This window comes from Cenococcum geophilum (genome assembly GCF_001692895.1).
Source record: "Cenococcum geophilum 1.58 unplaced genomic scaffold K441scaffold_13, whole genome shotgun sequence".
Taxonomy (NCBI): domain Eukaryota; kingdom Fungi; phylum Ascomycota; class Dothideomycetes; order Gloniales; family Gloniaceae; genus Cenococcum; species Cenococcum geophilum.
Window position 1 is genome coordinate 2,277,838 of NW_027137571.1, and position 24,645 is coordinate 2,302,482.

Below are 24,645 nucleotides of genomic sequence, written 5' to 3' on the forward strand. Positions count from 1 at the left end.
CTGTAACTCCAAGAGCGAAACGGGCGAAACGGGCGAAACAGGCGACACAGCCGAGAAACGTGCAGGCGACGTCACGTCAATGATCCGATATTTGCAGGAGAGAAGCCGCTGCTGCTGCCCTGTAGAGCCCGTTGTGGCGAGATTACAAAACAGATGGGACAGGTGATACTGTGTGCCTGTCTCCGAGCGAAGACCGATCACAAACTCGGAAATCGTGGCCCGCCTGGGCATCACTGTTCATCGCTGATTTAAGAATCCAAAGTCCAAGCCATTGAGCTGCGTTCTTTAGAACACAATAATTTGATCTCATCGGTGATTCTACCCTCCTCACTTGATATATTCTTTAACTTTCTCGCATAGAATTCTTTATCGAACAGAAGTCATGGCCAAGACCACAAAAGAGCTAGCAGAGGAGTGGCTGTGTCTCGATAAAGACGAGGCCACTAGAGATGAGATATACAAGCTTCTGGTTCGCGGCGACGATGTCGAACTCGAAAAGCGGCTTCGAACCCGAATCGCCTTTGGTACCGCAGGCTTGAGGGGCCCCATGCAAGCTGGCTTTTCCTGCATGAATTCCTTGACTGTTATCCAAGCATCGCAAGGTCTTGCGGCATATCTCTTAAAAAATGAAAAGGATGTCAAGGGTCGCGGCATCGTCATTGGTCGCGACGCACGACACAACTCCGAGAAATTCGCAAAGCTCACAGCCGCCGCCTTTGTTGCAAAGGGAATCCGCGTGTGGTGGTATGAAAACCCTACTCATACTCCCCTAGTGCCCTTTGGCGTCTGTGAACTGAATGCTGCTGCCGGTGTTATGATCACGGCCAGTCATAACCCAGCTCAGGATAATGGGTACAAGGTATACTGGTCGAATGGCTGTCAGATCATTCCTCCGCACGACGCTGGGATTGCGGCTGCCATACTTGAACACCTTGAACCTGCAATCTGGGATACTTCCGTCGTGGATGAAGATTGCCTGCTTGTCGAAGGAGCTCTGGGTCTTGTCCGAGATGCTTACTTTAGGGCTGTTCGAGCAGCAGCTCATCCTGAGGGCACTTCTGTTCCTAAACCTTCAAGCCTCAAATTTGTCTATACTCCAATGCACGGCGTTGGGCTACCATACATGAAGCAAGCTGTGCAAGACTTGGGCCTTTCAGACAAAATGATCGTGGTAGACTCTCAGGCAGAACCCGATCCTGATTTCCCTACAGTCAAATTCCCTAACCCTGAAGAAAAAGGCGCTCTCAGTCTCGCTGTTCAAACCGCTGATACCTCTTCCGTTTCTCTCATACTCGCGAGTGACCCGGATGCAGACCGACTCGCTGTCGCAGAGAAAGTCTCGGGCACCTGGCATCAGTTCACTGGGAACCAGCTTGGAATCTTACTCGCTTCTTACCTGCTGGAGACGTATCCATCATCTAAGCCCAAAGGAAATCTTGCAATGCTCGCGTCAACTGTTTCGTCACACATGCTGGTCGGCCTAGCTACCAAATCGGGCTTTCGCTTTGCCGAGACTCTTACCGGATTTAAATGGCTTGGGAATGTGGCTCTAGACTTGGAAAATGAGGGTTTTGACGTTGCCTTTGCCTTCGAAGAAGCCCTCGGCTACATGATTCCATCGGTCGTGCATGATAAAGATTCTATTAGCACCGCTGTGATCTTCCTCATGGCGGCCGGCCATTGGTCATCTCAAAATCTTACTCCTTACGCCAAACTCGAGAAGCTCTATCAAAAGCTAGGCTACTTTGAAGACGCGAATACATACCTCATATCGCCCTCACCAGCCGTCACAGACGCAATCTTCGAGGCAATCCGAGCGCTTGGCAAGCCATATCCACAAAAGCTTGGCAAAAGAAAAATTCTACACTGGAGAGATTTGACAGTCGGCTATGACTCTACCACCCCAAATCATGTCCCAAAGCTACCCGTGTCGAAGGATAGCCAGATGATAAGCTGCGATGTAGACGGAGGAGTGCGGTTTACAGTACGCAGCTCTGGAACCGAGCCGAAGATAAAGTTGTACATTGAGTGCCATGCATCAAGCCGGGAGAAAGCTAGACACGGGGCGGAGATGGTGCTGCAGGATTTGTTGAAGGAATGGTTCAAGCCCGAGGTAAACGGGCTGAAGTTAGCGTAAACGGTGTCTGGTTGGAGGAGGAATCTGTCCGCCATGCATAATTGCAGTAATAAAAATTCAAATATTTAATGTAGGGATAGATGGATCGGAACATTCAAGGATGGAATCTAGTGGAACGAATCATTTGGTGTTAGGATATTTCTAAAGGGCATGTTCGGTTGCAAATCGTCTTCATATCATAATCTGTTCAATCCGTGCGCCTTTTAGTGTCGCCGGTTTTGTAATTAGTGGCGGCTACTACCGTGGCTCATTTGAATCTGTAATTGAGTCGGTAATGCTCCAGAATGAGGCTCCATATTTGACTTCGCATAATGCTTGACGTTGGTGAGCAATTCGAATGAGCCCCTCTTTGCCACCAGGCCTCTATCGCGACTCCCTACTTTGGTGTAGCAATGGAGCCTCCTCCTCGGCCAACGCCCTCCTTGCGATTGACGTTTCCTACATCTTTGTCCACCTCCCGTATGAGCCGTAGTAGAGTTACAGCGACGCCCGTGTATGAGTCTGGAAACAAGCTTATCGCGATTACAAAAGTTAAAGATAATAACATTATATAAGGCTTGTAAATGCGACTGAAGTATCGTAATTAGGGCATTTGGAGTCGCCATATTACAAGAAATCGTGACTTTGGCGCGTATGTAAGAGCTCCATATTGATATGGAATATGGAATAGGAGCTCGAAGCTACATATTAAAACGGTGCCAAGAACCTCATTTTAACTACTGTATACAGTATAGCTTGCAAATTTGACGCGCTTACCGATATGGAGGAGCTCCATATTCAAAAGTCGTCAGATTTACCGAACAACACCCTCATATTCATATTTGAGCTCCATTTCGGTTACAATACGGAGGTCGCTGTCATAAGTTCTTGCACCTTCCTAATTAGGAAGTTAAGTTACTAACTCTCTTAGTATATTATTAAATAAGTATTTTTATATTTTTATATAAAATCCTATAAACTCTATATGAATTCTAAGTTAAAGCTATTATATGATTAATCGTATTAAAGTAGTTATTATAACTTAAAATTTATTAAAATTTATTAGTGCTGTAATTTACGCAGCCGGTATTACAGCTTATGTAGCAGTGCTAAAAATTACGCATTTGTAGCGGGATCGTGCCTAAATTTACGTGGGGTAGGCTGATAGCTGCGCACCCGTGATTGCGCGTGCGCAGTTGCTTAATTTCCTAATTAGGAAGGTGCAAGAACTTATGACAACGACCTCCGTATGGAGCCTCCATATTGAATATGGAGTTGCAACCGAACATCCCCTAAGACTACAGCTTTTCGCTCAGGATGCAAAGAGTTTCACTTCAATGGCTGGGGAAAAGAAGATGAATCACGATAGATGGAGAGTCATTGGTGGCGTCAGTTATAATTATTGAGTTCACCAGTGTGGGTCTGCACATTTAGTCTGGTAATCCAGAATCTCCTGCGACCTCAATTTCGTGCTCTGAATAAGTAGTCTGATTGTATAAAATAACTTAGCTCTGAATAGTCGTCAGCTTCTAGATGAAAATACGGTATTAAATTTGTTTTATCGCTGGATGATCTAAGCGTTAGCAATTTTCGAGAATGGGTGGCAGGGACGAGAAAAACCTCCAACGATGATAAAAACGTCATTGTTTGTAAGATAGCCAATCAACGTTGACATAAACTAACAGGTGTTCTCTAATCGTGCTGCCTGACTCAAGACCATTTTTACTAAGACATACAAGAGGCATTTTATCCCACGCAAGCTACCTGGAAGGGTTTCCCAAAATGGAATTGATGAAAAAGTAGGCAAACGATCTGACAACTCATCCCAATATATCTCCTGTTTTTGTCGCACAGCTATCGCTGCCTTAAGAGAAACGACTTCAAAGGGCTTAGCAACCAACACATGGCAGTATAGCAACCTAGGTAGCCAGATAATGTCACAGGGCACGACGCACCCAATTTCCACCACCCCCCCACCCCTTTATGTGTCTATTCAAGTCTCCATTCCTGTTGCTTCCATTTTTCGACGGGTTTCACGAGCGAGCCCATCGGCGCTAGACCGTGCTGCGGATGCGGGCCATCGTTCCCCAGGATTTGTTGGCCAATTAACATCCATAGCCAAAAGCCCCTGGTCCCTCTGGGCTCACGCGGCCACTGCATCGGGACAGCCTTTTGGAGGCTTCACTGGTACGGAGACCTTGTACTCCCACCTGCAGGCGCTATTAGTTTCATGCCAAGCCGCAGGGTCGAAGAGTCACCTTTGATTTTCTTCGTCCCTCTATCACCGGCCTCCCTCATTCTCCCTCCTGCCGCCCTCTCCCCCGCCTTTTGCTCCTTCTCTTCCTCGGGCGCATTCTCTCCATCTCAATTTTATATATTGTGTCGTTGTCGCTCACTATAGTCCTCTCTAGCCTGCCCAGTACTCTCTCGCTTCTTTGGTAGGCGCTCGGTCCCCGCCAGAAGCTACTTCATCATTTGCTAACATGCTTCAAGCCTTAATACTCACCACAAAATGGCTCAATGCTAGGCAGCCAGCGTCCTTTGTGGGATGCTCAGCTAGGCGCCCATGGCGGCGTTTGGGCTGGCACCGAGACCTTCGACATCTATTCCTTCTACCGCAGAGCTACCTTCGTCATCGAAACGTCCACTTCCACGCGGTCCTTGTAACTATGGCGACCCGGTCGTTGGATCATGTGGTTGTAGTCAATTTTGGGATAAACAAAGCCAAGAGCTGCATGAAGGAAGCACCGAGCATTGCCCAATTAGCCAGCACTCTACTTGGTGTGTCTGTGGACACCATGCCTGCTACCACCTGCCTGAGCACCGAGTTCCTCGAGAGAAACTACTCTCCCCTCCATCCGCCGGAAAGCATCGGTTTGCACCGCGATGCGATGGGCATTGCCAATCGGTCGGAGGGTCACAATATACCGGGCCAAGAGGGCTAAGAACGGTTGAAGAAGAGGGCACAACTTCAGCTGGTACGCGAGAACATCGTATAGGCCGCCCAAGAAGTAGCCCGTCGGGATTCAGGCAACAGCCAGCGCAACAGAGAATATTACAAAGCGTTAATCGCGCCGCTCTACAACCTAGGGATTCCACCTCGGAGCCAAGCGCCTCAGGTTTACCTCGAATTCCATCTGTTTGCCTTCTAGGCTCGAACGATCTCCGGCCAGTTGGTAATACTGTGGAGCAGCAAACGGGGCAGGATAATCATGACACTTCGCGGTATAGTCCTTCAGGTCTCGGCCTGTTTTTACAGACAGGTAATCTGGGTAATACGAATGGGCGCCGACAATCTCATTCAACAGCACCCGACGAGGTTGCAGGAGGAATTGGTCGCTCATATAATGGATCACAGATCCCATCAACCGAAACTTATTCTCTATCGGACGATAATGCCCATTTAGGCAGTCCCGGCCGAGCGCTCATGGATCACGCCCTTGGCCTTGGACGTAATATACCGCCTCTTGATGTAAATGACACTGTTCCGAATACATTTTATGCAGAGGATCTCCTTCAAAGTGCTACAGAGATTGCTACACCAAGCAATGCCAACACGCCTGATCTACGGGGCGTTGACCATGCCGTCCAGGAAACGAGAAACCTCCTCGAAGCTCTTTCTCGATGGTCTGCAGCTGCAGAGAGGAACGCTGCTGGGGGCGATACTCGGCCAAACAGCTCAGGAAACCCGTCTGATATTCCTACGCAATTTCTACTTACAAACTCACCTGCAATGCCGCAAGATTCCATTCAAAATGTCCTAACATCTGCTTCACCCCAATTGCTACATCGTCTCATTTCATACCTTGGGCCTCTTCATAATCTCTTAAATTCAATCCCGAATGTGGCAACTTCAATCCGAAATATCAACGAACGAATTGATAATCTGGATAATACGTCTTTTGCCCATGTTCCCATAGAGGAAATTGAACGCAAGCTTGAAGACATGGACGCAAGGTTACTCGAACTCGAAAACCGTATGGAAGAGCACAACAAGGTTTACGCAGCAATTGACGTAGACCACAGCAGTCTTGACAATGTACACACCAGACGGCAAGCACCCAACGCTGCAGAAATGACGTCATTCACATCCAACTATTCTTCTCGTAGTATTGGCTCTGTACAGTCCATGACTTCCTCGGCACTTATTGTTGCTGCCATAGACCGGAGGGAAATCGAGGGCATCAAAGAACGCCTTGATGATCTCGAAGCTATTTTCCCGACAGCGGCCGATCCATGGCAAATAGAAGTTGTACTGCTGCCTTGGGGAAGGGAGCTGAAAGGCATCTGGTTTACTCCAGACGAATTAATGCACGGCATGTCTAAGGCAACTACTCAAGACTCCGAGGAGTGGACACAGGCCCGAAGCCTGCGATCGGCGTCTAGAAGTTCATTACCTTTACCTGAGGCCGGAAGTGGCTGGAGCAGCCAAGCTATTCACGCCTGGACGAATACCACAGACGAATGGTTATCACCCAAGGCATGTGGCACGAATAATTTGGTCTACAAGAGACTCCAAAGCCGGGGTTTCATCCGCAAAGTGACCTTCAAGAGTTCAAATGCTAGAGACATTCAGGCAGCGATTGCAAACGCATTCGGCGATCTGCTTGAGCACTTGGAGAACGCCTGTGATAATAGTAACAGTCATCATTCGGACGCTGGTGACCAGGCCATGGACTGTTTCCATGGTCTCAGAGCGTCTTTCATACCCCTTCGAAAGGTCCACAAATCATCCAAACTTCTCTTCCTCACACCTGACGAGATGATATCCGCCGCGCACTGGACAGCTCATTTTCTGAACTCAGGCGTCCTCATGCGAGCAGCAGGGGGTCAGAAGCGGTTATTCGTAACCCAACGTGAGGCCTATCTGCAACAGAGCAACCACGACGACAATGCGTGGACCTGGCAACGCATGCGCGAATTACCGCGTGTGCACCTGAGTCCCGACTCCCAAAAAGAAGGCAACACTGACGCCAGCACTTTGCACGTTGCGGAAGCTGACGCCAAAGAAGCCTGCTGGTCCTACTACCCAGCCTGCGACTCACCTGCCAGCACGACATCATCATTCAGCAGCTCCCACTCCGGCCAACTCTCTCTGCGGCCAGCGGAGCCCTACCACTGGCCCGCCGAAGCAACGCCCAGCACCCGCCCGAAACCCAAGCAGCCCATCTCGCCGCTCTCCGAGTTCCCGCAGAAGAGACCCAGCCGGCGCAGCAACCGCACCGTCTCGGTGCCCCTGACCGACGACGACGCCTTCGCAACCGCGCCCTCGCAGCTCCCCCAAAGCAGCTCCAAACGCCGCATCGGCGCCTCTTTCGACACCGCCGCCTGCGCGCCCCACCCGCGCACCCACCACGCCGCCGCCAACCTCGCCCTCGCCCTCGCCGCCGTGCCCCAGGCCTCAAACCCAAAGCGCCGCCGCCTCACCCACTCCCACTCCCCGCCAGCCACCGACACCCTCCCCGACCCCGTCGCCACCGCCGTCCCCTTGCCCTGCGGCTGGGCACACACGCCCCGCCGCTCCAAGGAACCCCCTTCCCCGTTCTTCTCCGAGCACCGTCCTGCCTCGGACGCCGCGTCGCGCAGCCAGCGCTCGGCCGGCCTCGCGACCGACGCGGCGCGCTGTGCGGGCTTTGGCTCCGAGAATCGGATGGGCAACGGCGGCGGGAGGGCGCAGGGCGGCGGCGGGACGCCGTTTGCGTACGCCACCCCGCATTCGGGCACGGTGGCTGGGGCGGGGTTCACGGGGGGCGGGGGGGAGGGCGATACGGAGGTTGAGAGTGGGAGCTGGCATGGGGTTGGGGGGGATGAGGATAGTGAGGATGAGTTGAGCAAGGCGGCTGCGAGGGGGGAGGAGGGGGAGGGAGGTAGTGAGGACGTGAGTGTGGGGATGGGGGCGGAGGAGTGGGAGGAGGAGGATAGTGGGTTCGGGGATGAGGATGAGGAGGAGTATGAAGACGAGGATGAGGAGGATGAAGATGAGTGATTTTTCGCGTCGTTTTTCTTGGGTTCTGTTTCGGCCGGTGGGGTTTTGCTGCAGGAGGCCTGGTTTCTAGGCTGGGTTGGTCCTGGCATGGGTTGGTCCTGGTATGAATTGTTCCTGGTATGAATTGGTCCCGGGATAGGCTTTTGGGCTTTTGTGCGCGATATACTCGGGGTTTGGTCTCAAGTTTTTGCTCCCTCGAGGCCCGGTCTCGGGATATTCGGATCGGGTCTCGGTATTTGGGTTGGGCGGGCGGCAATGCAAGGGACAGCGGGCAAGGGACAACATGACGGCGTTGGTGCGTCATGGCATGGGCTTTTTGCTCGATTTGGGCTTGCTTTTGTATCAGTATTTCTGTGAGTTTTACTTGCAGCTAGTTTTCTAGTGATTTGGTTCCCTTCCCGACCCGATGTGCGGTAGAGGATTTTTAATAAAAAAAATGCAGTTGAAGATTTAATTACGAGATCACTCTTCACAATGAAAGCGTTTCAGTTGTATTGACATTGTTTACTTTTCACTCTTTGGAGCCCAGGATGATGATAATAAAGTGGTTGGGGTGGGTTGGGGTGGGTCCCGCCAGGATCACGGTGTTTGACGCTTGTTGATGGATGTTACATTGCGTATCCTGAGGCATAGCAACATAAGATTGTCTACTTTGTCAACGCAGGAACCCGGCGGACCACCCCGAAGGTTCCGCGTGATATTTTCCTTGTGGTCAAGGGTGATCTACAAATGGGGTTAAGCACAGGGTTAGTTTGAACGGCTGTGGTCAGAGCCCAGCAAGGCGGTGATTGGCTGCCACCATCTCGAATACTACTTCAACTGATTTGTGAGGCTCGAGCCGTAGGAATGCGGGGCGTGTGTGGAATTTTAATTGCTTCAGAGAGGCGCAGAGATTGGCGCAACGTAAATTGCCAGTGGCTTGGCCATCTGGAATATTGTTTGCCTGTTTGGTGCAACTCGGTGGCACGAGCTCCGGAGAGTATCCGTCCCGTAGATGTTTGCAAGCACGTGCTGCATGCTCGGCTCGGTTAGCGAAGGAAACAGCCAAATAGGGTTCCACTCGAGCCGAGGAAATCTATCTGAGAAAGGGAATGATGTTGGGAATAGTCTATTCCTAGGTATTCCTAAGTGGTGGGTGCGTTGTTGCACACTCACATCCAGGCTGTAGCGGTCAAGCTGACAGGCAACAGGCAAACCGGTCAGATGGCACCAGCAAATGGTGAAGGCCAATACCTCGATAGACAGTGAAACCAAGTTGCTTTTGAAGGGATGCTGAAATAAGCTCTTCAAAGGCTTTGCTGCAGGGTTGAGGGAGAGAGACAGTACAACCCCAGACGGCACACACAGAATCTTACATGCGTCGATCAAATAAAGGTGGAAATGCTTGCAAAAGCTACCCTGCCTTATTCAACGATCTCCAATCCTAAATTAAGGATAAACTCAAAAAGGCCGTAAAGAGCGTAAGCGGCTCGGGCATCTTACCGCCGTCGCTAGCTCGTGGGTCGACCTGGCTGAGGTGAGCATTTCCTCTCGCTCTTTCATGGGGCCGCTGAGCACGTTGGAAAGCGGTAGCTGCCTGTAGCGATTATTAAGCCCGGAAAAATTTTTTTGCAAAAGCCGTACCGGGGATGAGCACTGGGGTCAAGATAGGCCATGTCGCAAAGCAATAACCACCTGGCCGCGTGAACCCGGATATCGTATATTGACACTTAAGCCCCCCTGCACGCAGATTGGGCTGTCGTAATATTGGGTGTGGCACCAATCTGGGCATCCAGAAAGATCTGTAATATGTGCCAAGGAGGTGAAAAATCTCAAGCCCAGTTGCTTGGCCTACCTTATTTATTCCCATACGGGAGGGATTGTGGGTGCTGAGAGGGGCCCCGTTGGCGCAGTCTAGAACTTAGGCATAAATGCTTCTGCAAATAGCGTGCGCCGGTGGCTGAAGATGACAGCCGCTGAAGTCAGCCCAGGGGGCGACCACTTGAGCAAATGCACACGAGCTTTAGGTTAAGGGGGAGGACTAAGCGACCTAATTGGATAGCCACTAGGCTTGGTGCTTGGTTTACTGGCTTGGCGCTGGCTGGCCTTAACGGGAGCTGTGCTCGCGGCGCCGCTGCTCTCTCAGCTCCTTTCTCCGACGGCGCTGCCACTGGGAGATTTGCTGGAGAGACCGGGCGATGCTGGGTGATGCTGGGTGATGCTGGGCGACGCTGGGCGACGCTGGGCTTGCTCGGCGCTGCTGGGTGCATATCGGGGAGCGTTTGTTGGGGTCGCATCGCACACAGTGCCATTGCCGGTGCCATCGCCTGTGCCATATCGGTGCCATCGTCACTACTATTGTACTGCTACTGCTGCTACCGTATTGCAGCACGACGTAGTGCTGCAAAGACGGGCGCCGCTGTTGGGTAAGCGGGACACGCGGGCCAAAACTTATGCTTAACCTGCCTTGAACCTTATCTTGAACCCTGTCTGGTAACCGAAGAAACCGGCTGATCCATCCCCCCGTATGACAATTCCCTCATTCTGCAAAAGCCAAAATGCACCTTTTACCTACCCGACCTTCCCCTGACCAAAACACGTCCCCAAACTGGGCGCCTCGTGGCCTATCGATGCTATTCTGCTTGTCTAAGACCCTTAAGCTCCTAACCTGCTTTTCTAGAATCGAGCGTGGCGCCCTCCCCCTAGGCTTGGAAGATGCCGAAGTGTGGAGACCTCAGGCCTTCATAATGCAAGCAAGCTCCATCGCAGCTGACGCGGCCTCCCTCCGAGCACTCCGAGCCCACCATTTTTTCTAGCGACGACGAGTTCGCTTCAGAATCGTCTCGTGGAGTGCGTGGCTTGGCCTAGGAACGAAACAAAAACCGCCCGTTTTATCTGCTTGGCGTGTATCTGTGTCATCTGTGTCATCTGTCTCATCTGTGTCATCTGTGCCCATCTGTGCTAACTGTGCCAATAAATTTTTTCTATGTCTTGCCGAGGCAAGCTGAGACGCCCAGTTGTCGGTGCTCCTTGCGTTCCACTGTATGTATGTAGTAGTTAATAATGGCCCCATGTTTTTGCACTGACCTACGGGATGCGTAACTACGGTTGGCCGGCTCCGATGTTGGCTCCGAGGCTTGCCCTCCTGGCGTTATCGCCACGCAAAACCGTCATCATCTTCTCACAAAACTAAGGAGCTCTAGAACGTGATTATTCGCAATGGCGGAAAGATTACGATGGGCCAAGTCATAATACGCGCGTACGAGAAACGCGGCTATTAACTTGTCCCATTCTAGAAGCAACAAGCGTCTACTTTTTTTTTGCCCGGTGTGTCATTCGTAAGCCTGCTTTGTCGTGAACCCGGCTGTGCAGTGCGGGAACGGAGTAAGCTTAAGTGCAATACATCATATGCTTATCTGCGCGAATAGCCCAAGGTCGCTTGGGAGATTACGTTGGTGCGTGGAGCCGAACGAATGAGAGAATTGGCTTGGATTGGCTTGGATGAGGTTCCACATTTCCTGCACGCTCATGCCGGCATGTGTTGCCATCAATGAGGCGAGTGAGGCGGATGAAGCAAACGAAGCGCAGATGGGCGCTCGCTTCCCACGAGACGCCGTCGTGGGATCGGAGGGTGCTTGGAGAAGGATGAGAAACACAAGGGAAGCAGGACGCGCTGTACGAGTACGAGCATTGCCATGAGGCGGCGGCAGGAGTACCCCTAGGTAGGCAGTGTTTCGGCTGTTTCCATGCAAGGCTTGGCTGTGCAGGTAATAAGAGTCGCAGAGTCGCTCGCTCTGCGGTCAGCCGGAGAACAGTCTCACAAGTGTTGGCATTATTTGCGCATGATTCCAATTTTCTTCCATGAGCATTGCCTAGGCTTGGCTGGGTTGAGCGTGTCAGTGCTGGGCAGGGATTGGACTGGCCAAGGGAGCCGAAGGCTTGTCGACGTTAAGGATTAGGGTTATATGGATTAGCCCTCGCTAGCGTTGTGAGTTTAAAACGACTCGGCCGCTCGCAGCCAAGGGCCGATCGAGGCTGTGACGGGGCGCCGTGCAGAGCGAACAGGTGTCGACTGCCCGCCGAGAAAGCGGCGAGAGAGGCACCCCAAGATGCGCCAAGGCCTCCGCACAGGCAGTCAGAGGACACTCTATGACACCGTTTGAAGCAGTGATGCCGTCGAAGCCCGTGAAAGCTTCTAACCTTGTCGGCTCTGTGACCCTTGTTTCTCGCTGGGGCGGCGCGCCCACTCACCCACGCAACAACCCCCCCCCCGGCAGCACCCACGCCCAAAGACAAAGTTAGAAGCCAACGGCGTTAATAAAGCTTGTCCGGCCTTACCTCGCTATCAGGCGCCACCCAAGCCTTTGGGACCGATCAATTCGCAAGGGTGCTGGGTGCCACTACTGAGCGCTGACCCAGAAAAAAAGACACATTCCGCCCAGATCTCTTATGAACCGACTGAGGCACGGGAGCTGCTCAACCTTCTTGCTCCTCTGTCAACTGCACCGCACCCCACCGCCTCTATCCTTCTGGCCACGAGTCCGCATTCCACACTCCCGTTTCATCCTCTGCTCCATTCCAAGTGCCTTCCCTCCGCAGTCATCTGTGCTGCTCTTGTCCTCGCTCTCCGCACTACTCTTCTTAGGTGGCGCGTCAAGGAACGTCCTATTACGACGCTGCTAACTCAACCTGCTCGGGGAGCTCTCTCTGGTGAGTCGACGCAACAATTTCATTACACGCTCGCTTGCCTATCAGTCTGAATAACCGCGGGTGCCACATTGCCTCGACTGCCCCAAGGCTCCCCAATCCAACAATTTAAAAATTCAAAAGTTGGCGTCTTCCACTGGGCCAGGATGTTGCTAGTGCAGATGAATTCGCAGTAGGCATGAGGATACTTCTTGGCTCCTTAGCCGCGTCATAAGCTACTCTAGCCCGTCGCACTTACCTACTCCGCCGCATCCTTCTGCACAGGGCCCTCCCCGGGTCCACCCCAGCCTTAATTGAGACGGTCTATTTCGAGCCTAACTGCCGATTCCGATTAACCCTATTACACAGCTTTTGGCTAACACATATGCCTTTTCAGATGCGAGCGTAGAAATCTATCCACTTGTCTTCTCCTACACACAAAACCACGCCAGCCTGGCTTCCCTCCAATTCTGTCCCGTCGATAAACCACTTGCTCTGTCTTCGCTATGGAGACATACAATGGACACGTCCGGACACCAGCGGATGCTATCCTCCTCTTCGAAGCCTGTCGCATTGGTCTTCTTCCTCGCGTCCAGCGACGACTCTCTGAAAAAGAAAGACAGCAGATCAAGTCGGGGTCTGTGTTTGTGTGGGATGAGAGAGAAGCGGGCATGCGGAGATGGACAGATGGCAAATCATGGAGTGCCAGTCGAGTATCTGGCAGCTTCTTGACGTATCGGGAAATGGAAGGCAAGAGAGGTGGAAATGGTTTTGCGCCACCTGTCCAGGCAGTCAAGAGAACAAGCGGGAAGACGTCTGACGGATCGAAGGGGGACTCGGATGAAGACGGCCCAGATGGATACCGCTACAAGCCGGATGGTCTCATGAAGCAGTCATTTAGCATCACCACCCAGAACGGACAGCACTTGCACTTGATTAGCTACTATGCGCGCTCGCACCCTACCGCTCCAGGCCTACAGCAACCAACACTAGACCCGTCGCTTCGTCACATCCGCCCGCCGAAGAACATGTACCCAGAGTCAACAGTTAACGAGACGTCCAGCGTGCCTGCAGTCACTCGAGGCCCCATGCCTGGATCGCCTTATTCCCCAGTACCTCATCAAATGGGAATGGGATCGCCATACAATCGTCCTGGAGCGACTCACCCTCAGGGTTATGGCCCCCCTCCCGGTAGCTGGCCGCCAACTCCAAACGGAACTCCTCCGTTCCAGTACACGTATTACCCTCCACAACCGCCTCAACAGCCTAGCCACTCTCCTTTACAGTACGCGCAAGCAGCCTATCCCCCTCAACAGTATCCACAGCATCCAGGGCCAACTGCGTTTGACCGACCACCTCCACCAATAAGCAATCCAGCCTTACCTCCTCCACCACCCCAAATACCTCCAATGACAAACGGTCATCCGCCTCACATCATGCAGCACCCGCCACAATATATCCACAACCCCTCTCCACGTGCAATACAGGCTACGCAGCTCGGCCAACAGCACCACCACCACCATCACCACCAGCAACAGCAACAGCAACAGCAACAGCAACAACAACAACAACAGCAACAGCAACAACAACAACAACAACAACAACAACAACAACAACAACAGCCACATGTCAATGGCCACCAGATTGATCCACGCCTCACGACACCCTCGATACAGACAAGTGAGGGACACCAGCTCCCAGCGCTCACAGGATCTGCCGGCTCAGGCATGAACGGCGATAAGCCCCCGTCCCCGCACCCCTCCGAAACCAGAAACCGGAGCTCTGACTCGCTTGCTGTACCCGAAACCAATTGCGGTGTTGCAAACAATGCCCCTTCACCTGCACGTACTATACCAAGCGTCGGTTCCTTGCTTAACACTAATCCTCCAAATGACATTGGAATGGATGGTAGGAGCGAACAGAGCGTCAGCCGAGCTGGTAGCCGAAGTCCGAACAGCGGTGCCCTACGAACTGCGCAGGACATCCCAGGCGACAGGATTAGTATTCGTGGTGCCGATCAAAAGGCCCTGCGCAAGCTCGATTCGATGATGATGCTTCGGTGAAATATTTTTCATGCTGTCATTGGAGTGGCATGAGTAGTAATTTTGTGCGAACTTATAACTTCTAGTAATTGGAGATCTTATATTCTCACCCTGTGTTACAAATACTAGTTAGATTGTTGCGATGGTATCGAACAATGCGGGAGTGCTTCTCACACCTGTAACATGCATACACAAGGCGTTGCATCTGGGCGGCGTTCCGGTGGCCTTCACTTTCAATTGCTGGTCTGGGAGCAGGCTTTGCTCCATTCCTAAATTGAGTGTTGAGTTGAGCGGCTCCATTGGTTTTTCTGGTTTTTGTATTATGTGTTTCCTGGTATCGTGGATAGCGGCGGGCTCCCTGGAGGGAACCCTATCTTTCGAGTAGCATTCACTGTTGTCAAATCAAACTACTAGCCTTATCTGACGCGAACCGCTTTCGGGAGAGAATAATTAAGCTTAAAGTGAAGGCTGTACTTCTATATTCCGGCACTGAAAATATACACAAGAAATCTAACATTGTTACATCCTAGTCTATTTCCAAAGCATATACGTCCAATGTCGCAACATGCTTCTCTAATAATCCAATAAACCAAAATGCCAGCAAACACCTCTTCGTATGCAAGTATGGATATCATAACTTCGCTTCTTCTTTCAGAGTCCCGACCTTTAGCTTGTCTGAGTATTTCTTAAGCACGCTCTCGTTGTGGTACTGCAGCAAAGTATTGCGTTAGCTTATGATCATTTACCAAAATTCAATCTCTCACGCGACACAACAGCATCCGGAATCGTCCACAAGTTACGGCAACTCAACCCGCGCAGTTCATGCGTGCTTTTTCTTTGCAAACTTGCTTCTCTCCACGGCATCCTGTCATCGAGAATCCTTGCTATTACATACTGTAAGAGAGTGTCGCCGGGAATTCTTACCTTCCAGAACTGCTGAGTAGCATCTTTTCCGCCTACCCTCTTCAGAATCTTGGAGCCACCAGGGTGGTCATCCACAAAGGAGGCCATGCTGTAGACATTGCTGTCGATGATAATATACAGGCCGTTGTCAACAGTGTTGTGCTCGGCGACGTCCTTCACTGTAAAGGTTTCCGACATTGTGACTGAGGCGAGGGTTGGTTTACGTAGAAAGACGAGGGTTGCAAGAGCGCAAGGTTAGGATTTAGGCAGATTGGTTATCTGAGGATGTATGGTGAAGAGAGGAGAAGGTGGTGGTGAGAGAGATGTGGCAGATTACATAGTTGACCCAGTACAAACTTGGAGTCTGCGAAGTGCCTCGGCTGATTGTGTTGCGGATGTCTAAATATGACATATCGAGATTTTAAGCCTTCTGATTGGTCAAACGATAAATACTTCTCTCTTCACGAAACTCCATGTGCCTGAGGCTCTGCCACCATTTCCCTAGACATAGGGTATGCTATGTAGCTTTCCAATTATAGGTTTAAGACAGAACTCGGAGTGTTACATTGTACAAATAAGGCACGCCGTGCCAAGGCATTTTTGGCGGCTGAAAGAGGCCGAGGCTGATCTCAAAGGCTACAGCATCTTTGCGAGATCACATTGCACCATGCAGAAAGGAGTTCTGAATACAGATAGAAGAATACGAGCATGGAGGAATAACCACTAACCCAGGCATCCCTACGAAAGCGCTTCGGAACATTCAGGATGTCTCCGGAGAATCAAAACATACTCTGCCTCCAAGAGCTGAACGACGATGTATTAAGGCTGGTTATCGGAGAGGTATTTCCCTTCCCTACATCAATTTGATTTCAAGCAAATAACTTGAATCACTGCGCCCGCGCTGATGTATAAAGATATTTCGGGACGGTGATCGACCGACCCTTGACGCTGTCTCCAAAGTTTCCCGTCACCTCTATCAACTGTCCGTGCCATGGCTTTATCGAAGGCTAGTCATTCTATTCACCACCAAATCTCACAGACCCTTGTTACTTCGTCTTCTAAAGGATGGCTCCAAGCTTCCGTCTTTCATCCGAGAACTCAGGATCAAGCAGTACTTGCGCAGTTCAAGCGAACAACAATGCCAGCTTCTGGAGCTTTTGCATCGGCTCGGGCGTCTAGAGTCTTTTTGGTGGGATGACTACTGCGATATGCCCGAGGTATTCCTCAATTTCCTCCACAAAAAGTGGCCGAATGCTCGGATTGTCGTCGATGCGCAACAAGTGTGCCCGATTAGAGTGAAGTACAGCCTCAATTGCAATTCTGCTTTCGTTTGGCCGTCCTCTCACTGCCTCCATACCTTCGTATTCAGAGCTGTCAGGAAGTACGAGTTTGATCATCGCTTCAAGCAGAACTTATTCCAAACCATTAAGCGCAGCCCAAATCTGAAGATCTTGCAGATATGGGATTTTGTCAGTGGACTATTCGGTTATTTAGACGACATGAGCTCAGAACTGGGATATCCCGGCGATCTGGCGCCAGGAGTCCGTGAGCGCGGTGCGATGAGTGAAGGTCTCCCTCAACTGGAGGAGCTTACACTAGCCGGTCTAATACTGCCACTGTTCACACACAATGAGTTGAACGTGTGGGGGTCGACTGGTGGGTGGGAGAAGCTAAAGAGACTAAAGTTAAAGCCATCGGACTTTTTGCCGGCATTTCTAGGGCGCGTTCCTTCGCTAGAGGTTCTCGACTGTAGCTCGTATCTGTCGAGGGCAATCGAGGACTATACCTATCCCGCAGGCCAGGGAAACCCAATTGCTCTGCTAGGAGCTTTGAGAGAATTGGAATACCAAGGTCCTGGTATCACATTCCCCATTAAAGTTCTGCAGCACGTGTCACGGACTCTTGTTAGCTTCAAGATGCATAATCCGGACTCATTCGTGCACCGGAATGGAAGTACCGAGCCGGCAGAGATACAGTGCCGTGATATCCTTGTCCTCAACGACACATGCCCCAGACTGGAAACACTTGCGGTCGACATGTGGCGTGAAGCAGTATGGCCGTATGAATTTCTCACCGCTCTAGCCCAGTTTCGAAGCCTTACCAACATAACCCTTTTTGTGGAGCGTCCAAGCGATATTGGCATAAGTCCAGCTGTCGATAAGCAGTCATGCAAGCACATCTTCGAATTCGTCCAAGGTCATAAGTGCGGCAGACGGCTTCGTCGGCTTGAGATTAAGCAGTATAAAATTGGAGTCACTATTGGCCCTAGCTCCTCTCTTCAGTTCCGAGGACCTGTTGGCAATATATTCCCGGACTTTGCCTGCGCATCTGCAAAGGAGGGGGGAGTGCTGGTAGAAGAAGTCTATTGGCAGCAGAGTGCCAAATGCAATAGGGAAGCAGAAGAATTGAGGTTGTTGACAAAGAATATCGAATATTGTTCTACCGGGAGGCTTGTGCGTCTTGCACGCGAGTTCAATACCGCGTGGACTGAACAAGAACTCGGTGCAGATGTGCTGGCCGAGGGTGATAGAGACCTTGACGACGATTTTAGCATTGGTCCAATTGCTACTCCGAGCCTAAACGCTAGAGGCCTCATGAGCCGTTTCAAGGGAGGCAGCGGTCTTGTTCCTAGGAACTCGGAAAGCCGTGGCTCGAAGCCTTTGGATAAGATTGCCCGGCTTCTTTGCTTGAGGCGTCAATTGCAGCCAAGGATGAAGGAAGGGAGGCGAGAGCATGTCATTAAACAGGTGCTACTACAGCGCAAGATGGAAATGCGTGCGAGGAAATTCTTTCATGAGGACGCTACGCTCTTCGATATAACTAACTCTTATCCACAGGCAGAGTCTTGTGGGGACGCTGGTTTGGCGCTCTATGAAGGCCTCTTGGAGGTCCAGAGAATACGAAATACTCTCAAGAACGATGAAGCATAATAGCTACTGGAAATACAGCAACATGATTAATAGGGGTTCCTTCTCATAGGCCTAACTTAAGTTGCTGTATGAGAAGGTATATGGTTGCCTGAAAATTCACCTTCTTTTGATTATTGATATGTTCGACCTGTTACTCGTGAAGTCCTTTCCATTAAAATTCCAAAATCCTTTGCTACCCCGATGTTCCTGACACCTTACACTACTTCTTTGATTCCATCATCGAATATTTGTTGTGCCATCTATGACATATTACCATGGTCACCTTTCTTCTCCAGGTGTGGCAGGGACGTTTTAATGCTAAATAGATAGTGTTCGTGCTTTCCAGGCTCTCACTTTTCGGAGTCCTCTACCATAGTCTGATGGTCTTGTTATTGAGATTTAAGACTGGCTTCCCGAAGTTTTGATGTCTAATGGGTTATTAGAATTTTATTTAGCAGTCGAGTAATGTTAGTCGTGGCCATGTCAGCCCACGAGGATGGGTTTAAAGTTGTGCGTGTGCTTAAGTATTAGAAGCATAGCTGTTCCAAAGTCCATAACTCGCTATTAGCTCTCTTTAGTAAACGTAAATATTACTACCAAGTAAATAGCATATCAGTTACAAACTCTCCTAGTATACGGTTTTATTTCCAAAGAGCTCCCGTCTGGGGGTTACTTCTATATAAAACCTAGTTCTGATCAACGCCAGCTATATCTGAATCTAAACATACCTGTACAAAGCCCGACAAGACCTACACCGGCTACCTAACTAAATAAACCGACCGCGAATCCTCATCTTCTCCTTCGCCCCAACGGAGGCCAGTGATATTGTTGGAGCGGGGTCTATTTGGAGCTCCAGGTGGATTGAGGCTTAATGTAGATTTGGAGTCGAGCTTCTGATTGGTGGATTGGAGTGGATCTGAGGTTAATTTGGCTCTTGGAGCTCCAGATCTATACCCAATTCGGAGTAAGGCTGAGGAGAAATAGAGCGCTAAGGAGTCAGTGCACGATATAAAGCCAATCGGCAACTCTTACGGGTCTATTATTAACTCGTTGCCTAGTATCCCATTATATGGCAATGATTTCTTACACTTTTCGTATATGCAAGCCTCTCAAGCCAATCTAAAGGCTCTATACCGTATATTAATTAATGTCAAGCCTCTAGTCAGTGCGGTTGCTCGGCGGCAGGGGTGCTGGCGCCTCATTAACATCTTTGACGCTTGAATATTGCGGTAAGCAGCAGCGACGTGGCTAGGAAGCCTATAGAATATTTAGTGGTGTAGTTGGTTAAAAAGCTCTAATATTATAACCGTCTATTTAATCATCAAATCCTCTACAAAATATCGTCCTTATAGCGCCTAAAAAACGTCATATGTCTTCAGCTCCGAAGCCTCTAAAGCCTTTAAAGACTCCAAAGCCTCCAAAGACTCTAAAGCCTCCAAAAGCACCTAAAGCCTAGGAGTCTTATTCACAATCCTTTTAAGCAACGCAGTATACACACAATAGCTTGGCGGAAGTGGTTGTACAGCCTCTAGAGGCTTTAGCGGCTCCAGTAGCGGTACTAAGTAAGGATATTAAGGCTTGGCCAAGTAGCCAGATAGAGGATATTAAGGACGAATTAGGAGCCGTTTTTAAGGCCCACAGCGAGACTACTAAGGATAAGGCAGATAACGTGGACGAGACTAAATTACCAGAGCTATCAGCTAAAGAAGTTACAAGAATAGGCCTTCCTACCGTTCCTACTATATAGGAGCCTATAACCGCCGTTCCTAAACTAGATCTTAAGGTTATTAACCTTCCAGATAAGTTAATATTTACCGCTCAGCGTGCTAGTGAGCCTATTAATAGCGTTAGTATAAGGGCTAAATCTAATAATTAAAATAATTAAAATAATTAAAATAAGGATACTAAGCGCTTTGCTCACTATATACTAGCAGATTAGATTAGTATAACGTCTAGTAAATATAAATCTAGATAGGACCTGCCGATTCAAGTATTTCTACTATTCTTTAGTATTAGTATATTTAAAAGGCTTACAATTAACACGAACCTCTATACAGCCTCTTAAAGCACTAGCGGATATTACTAATCAGGACGGTATACTAGTAAACAATTACGGCCGTAAAAGAAGACCTCTGCTAGCGAGTTAATAATTTAGGTGGGACTTATTATCTATATAGGCGTCTTTAAAGCTCCTTAAGTGCGAGACTTTTGGGCAATAGATCTTAAATATCCTCAGCACCTAATTAGCTCATTTATAGGCCAAAAAAGATAGGAGCAACTTAAGCGCTTCTTTTATATATTACCGCCTCCACCAGAAGGCGTCAAACGCCAGATCTTCGAGAAAATTGAGCCGTTAATAACTCCTCTAGGCGAGGCGTTTAGGAAGTACGTTATACCTAGATCTATAGTTAGTTTTAATAAGATAATGGTGAGGTTTACTAGATAATCCACGGCTATAATTAAATTGCCTAGTAAGCTAGTACCTAAAGGCTTTAAAATAATAAGTCTTTATTAATATAGATATTACTATAGCTTTATATTTACCTTACCTAGCTACTTTTTTAGGCTTCCTTCTTAAACGGATTACCAAGATATCGTCCTCTTAAAGACCTTTAAGTGCGTCCTCTACCTCACCCAGTAGCTTCCTCTTCAGGCCCATTAATTCTGCCTATTTTTAGATAACTACTTCACAAATATTCCGTTGCTCTAGGTACTTTAACAACTCAGAATTGCTACAGCCGGCACAGCTTAATTAAACTTAAAGGACTATCCAAAGGTGCATAAAAGGGCCAATAAAAGGAAGATAAGGCTGCCGTTTAACTTTATTACAGGAATAGTCATTAGCGCAGCTAATTTAGTGCTTTTAATTATATGGCAAGATAAGAATTTAGTACGGTTTTTAATAATAGCTCACTTATACGGTAATAAGGATATTAATAAAGTTAATCAGCGCCAGCCACGAGTATATAATTCCTTTCTTAAGAAGCTAGTAGCTAACGTTTGGGGCGATAATTTAATTAAGAAGTTAACGCTTCCTAGGCTCTCTATTGACTACAATAACTAGATAGGCGGTGTTAATATCCATAATTAACTTTAAAGCTACTACACTACCTAGATTACTACTATGCGCACTTAAATACCCTTATTCTTCTAGGCGCTTAATACGGCTATAATTAACGCCTATATTATTAGCAAGAAGATCTTCCAGACGTTAAGAAAGCCCTTCCTTTAAACCCATCGCTGCTTCCGCGTACGATTAGCATAAAACCTTATTATTATAGGTAGTTAGCTAATAGGCATAAATAAGGATAATACTAAGCGTCTTCTTTGTTTAGTATTACTAAATTACAGGCAATATAAACCTGGTATTGGGCCTAGTCATAAAAATATTAGAATAAATTAAAAAAGTACCTACGTCACTGCTAAAACCCCACTACCTATAATTTAACGGTGTAAAACGCGAACTCACCGCTATATTAAGAACTATATAAAGAAGCAAGGCTACAAGAGTTTACTAACATACTAGATATATAGATGGAAGTATATAAGGAAGCTTACAGCAAAGATAAGGCGAACAGTATACGATTGCGAGGTTTATAGGCTTCCTCTATGCCTATGGTGCTTTAACGACTTTTATTCAGTAGGTAATAACTAGGTAACTATTTTTAATCCTCTACTTCCTCACGTCTCTAATATTAAGACTCCAGAGCTAATTAAGCCTTTACTACAGCGTCTATCCTTAAGCCCTCCTCTACTGCCTTTAAACGCGCCTCCATACTAAACAATCGCTAATTAAACCGTTCCATTACCTATAGCATCTAATCCACCTCATTTAACGTATACAACACGTCCTCCCTTATAACCTTAAGCTAATCCTCTACTAGTTTATCCTTATTAACATTAAGAACGCGTATAAAACGTATAGGTAGTAAGAATTCGGGGGAGGACTCTAATAAAGGCTTTTCCTACATAATTAGCAGCTAGTTAATGGAGGAAGGACAGGAACGTACAGCCATGACGTTATATATATCACGACTTCTTACCCAACTTCCTCAAAAAATATATTCAGTGTTTTTGTAATGGTGGCCTTAGGTAGCATTTTGTCGGCATCGCAATATTAAGGTGTTTTGGTGGGGCTTGCTAATAAAATCACGCTAGCTAGGATGCCTGTAGCATGCTAACCCAAGCAGAAGCGCCCAAAGCGCCCAATACGAAAAGTGTCAATTGCCACACGAAGGGATGAAACAAACTGCCTCCGCACAGACAACTCCGGCGACCTTAAGCCAACCTAATCTTGCCCAGTTCGCTCTTGATATCCTTGCAGCGCCCCCTATGTTAGATAAGTGCGAGCGACTCTTTAGCAGCCGCAAGATCCTTCTAGAGGACCGTCGCTCTTGCTTATAAATGGATATTATTAAGGCAGATAAGTGTCTTCGCCACTAGTACGGCCCTCTGGTTAAGGGCTCGTTTAATAATCCGGAGATAGGAGTTATAGAGGGAGAGCCCGCACCACCAAGGGATGCCTTAAAGGCACGAGTTGCTGCGTACAAGAAGGATATAAAGGATGCTGCAACGGCGGCGACAGTAGCGGAGGATACTCTAGCGGAGGCAAGTGAGCCAATTGAGCTAGATTCGGATGATAAGAATAATAGCGATAACGACGCCTACGCTGCCTTTGAGGATATTAATGATATTAAGGCAATTGGGGTAGAAGACAAGGGAGATTCTGTATTTAACTGAGCGATTTAAGCTCTATTTGGTAAGTTTAATCGAATCTTCCTCCCTTACCCAACCACCCACCTAATGCCGGGACTTGCTATTTATAGTATATATTTGATCTGGAGCTGCATTGAAGTCCTGGAGCTCCACCAGCTTTTTGGCGTATGGAGTGGATTTGGGGGTCAAATCCACTCCACTCCAATCCAACAAGATCACTGAACGGAGGCTCAAAAGGACCCTCACCACCTCGATATTGGCCTCCCTATTATCCACATTGTCGACCGCCGCCATGCCCATGTCACACCACGACATCTTTGCGCTAGATATACCGGACGGAGCGAAACACTGCGCCGCGCTGTCTTTAGGGCTCCGGAGACTGAAGAGATGTATGTGGAAGCCTTAATGCTAATACAGGAATATGGACGCAGGCTACGACGTGATGGTGTGGCAGTGGGGACGACGTGTGGGAGTGGAACACACAGGAGTGTCTCCATGGCTGAGGAGTTGGCGAAAGAGGTGGAGACATGGGTTTGGGAAGTTGTGGCCATGCACTTAGATATGCGTGACCGTCCCGGAGAAAGACCAACACGTCTAGAAAGATAGTCTTGATGATAATGGCTGGATAATAGGAACCTTGAAGAGTGGAATGAAAGATGTCGCGAGGTATATATTGGACTATGTCTAGCACTTTTCATTCAGAATAGCTGCACGTCGATCTACCTATAACTTTTACAGTCTCGGTGCTCCTGCTGCCTCTATCAAAGACGGCAAGTGCTCTTCGATATATTCAACTACTGCATCTGGGCCCCTCTCAACTTGAAGGCCTTGGGGTAGAGCAAAGGTGGTGAGGCTAGGCACAATGTCCTTCGCAATGCCTTGGATCTTTTGGCTCTCCTCTGGTGTCCACATGGAAGCGGTGAACTGGGGTACATTAATACCTCGTTCTTCGGGCTGTAATTAGCATTCAAATATTCTTACTAAGATGTCTGGCTTTATTTCCTCGACTACAGCCGCAACGTTGTCGATAGCTGTCTCCTATAAGCGAAAATAGTCCTAACGGACCTAGCGTACTTACTTTCTATATTTGCTGAATGAATGATCTCATACTTATCTTTTACGCTCTCGACCACTCGTCCTATAAGTCTCTTGGCACGCTCTGGTGCTGTGTTGACGGTGACAAGCTTGAAAGGGCCAAGAGGACGTTGTTCAGACATATTTGCGGATGAAAGAAAGGAAGAGAAGCACAAGAAAGGCAAACGGTTGAAGTTTAGAAAGTGAGATGCAGATCTTTTAATGGAGGAAAGC

General features: G+C 49.0%; 6 protein-coding genes across 6 annotated transcripts; 4 read left to right on the forward strand and 2 right to left on the reverse strand.

Annotated features, from left to right (window-relative positions):
• Positions 1 to 206: 206 nt before the first annotated feature.
• On the forward strand, positions 207 to 2,248 carry K441DRAFT_657257 (uncharacterized protein). Its single transcript, XM_067648149.1, has one exon. The coding sequence runs from the start codon at positions 383 to 385 to the stop codon at positions 2,135 to 2,137; it is 1,755 nt and encodes a 584-aa protein (XP_067506067.1). The 5' UTR covers positions 207 to 382; the 3' UTR covers positions 2,138 to 2,248.
• Positions 2,249 to 4,409: 2,161 nt separating this feature from the next.
• Positions 4,410 to 8,563, forward strand: K441DRAFT_633019 (uncharacterized protein). The gene is made up of 2 exons (XM_067646365.1): positions 4,410 to 4,554; positions 4,610 to 8,563. The coding sequence occupies exon 2, from the start codon at positions 4,683 to 4,685 to the stop codon at positions 8,100 to 8,102; it is 3,420 nt and encodes a 1,139-aa protein (XP_067506068.1). The 5' UTR covers positions 4,410 to 4,554; positions 4,610 to 4,682; the 3' UTR covers positions 8,103 to 8,563.
• Positions 8,564 to 13,273: 4,710 nt separating this feature from the next.
• Positions 13,274 to 14,830, forward strand: K441DRAFT_552485 (uncharacterized protein; the record flags this gene model as incomplete). The annotated part of the gene is made up of 1 exon (XM_067643151.1): positions 13,274 to 14,830. The coding sequence occupies one exon, from the start codon at positions 13,274 to 13,276 to the stop codon at positions 14,828 to 14,830; it is 1,557 nt and encodes a 518-aa protein (XP_067506069.1).
• Positions 14,831 to 15,238: 408 nt separating this feature from the next.
• Positions 15,239 to 16,076, reverse strand: K441DRAFT_657262 (cytochrome b5). The gene is made up of 2 exons (XM_067648150.1): positions 15,734 to 16,076; positions 15,239 to 15,518 (listed from the first exon to the last, which is right to left on the reverse strand). Exons 1-2 carry the CDS (start codon positions 15,908 to 15,910, stop codon positions 15,441 to 15,443), a joined length of 255 nt encoding a protein of 84 aa, XP_067506070.1. The 5' UTR covers positions 15,911 to 16,076; the 3' UTR covers positions 15,239 to 15,440.
• A 298-nt stretch (positions 16,077 to 16,374) lies between these two features.
• Positions 16,375 to 18,931, forward strand: K441DRAFT_695061 (uncharacterized protein). The gene is made up of 2 exons (XM_067652780.1): positions 16,375 to 16,552; positions 16,627 to 18,931. The coding sequence occupies exons 1-2, from the start codon at positions 16,478 to 16,480 to the stop codon at positions 18,640 to 18,642; spliced, it is 2,091 nt and encodes a 696-aa protein (XP_067506071.1). The 5' UTR covers positions 16,375 to 16,477; the 3' UTR covers positions 18,643 to 18,931.
• Positions 18,932 to 24,069: 5,138 nt separating this feature from the next.
• Positions 24,070 to 24,639, reverse strand: K441DRAFT_704519 (uncharacterized protein; the record flags this gene model as incomplete). The annotated part of the gene is made up of 3 exons (XM_067653539.1): positions 24,416 to 24,639; positions 24,319 to 24,368; positions 24,070 to 24,261 (listed from the first exon to the last, which is right to left on the reverse strand). The coding sequence occupies exons 1-3, from the start codon at positions 24,552 to 24,554 to the stop codon at positions 24,070 to 24,072; spliced, it is 381 nt and encodes a 126-aa protein (XP_067506072.1). The 5' UTR covers positions 24,555 to 24,639.
• Positions 24,640 to 24,645: the final 6 nt, after the last annotated feature.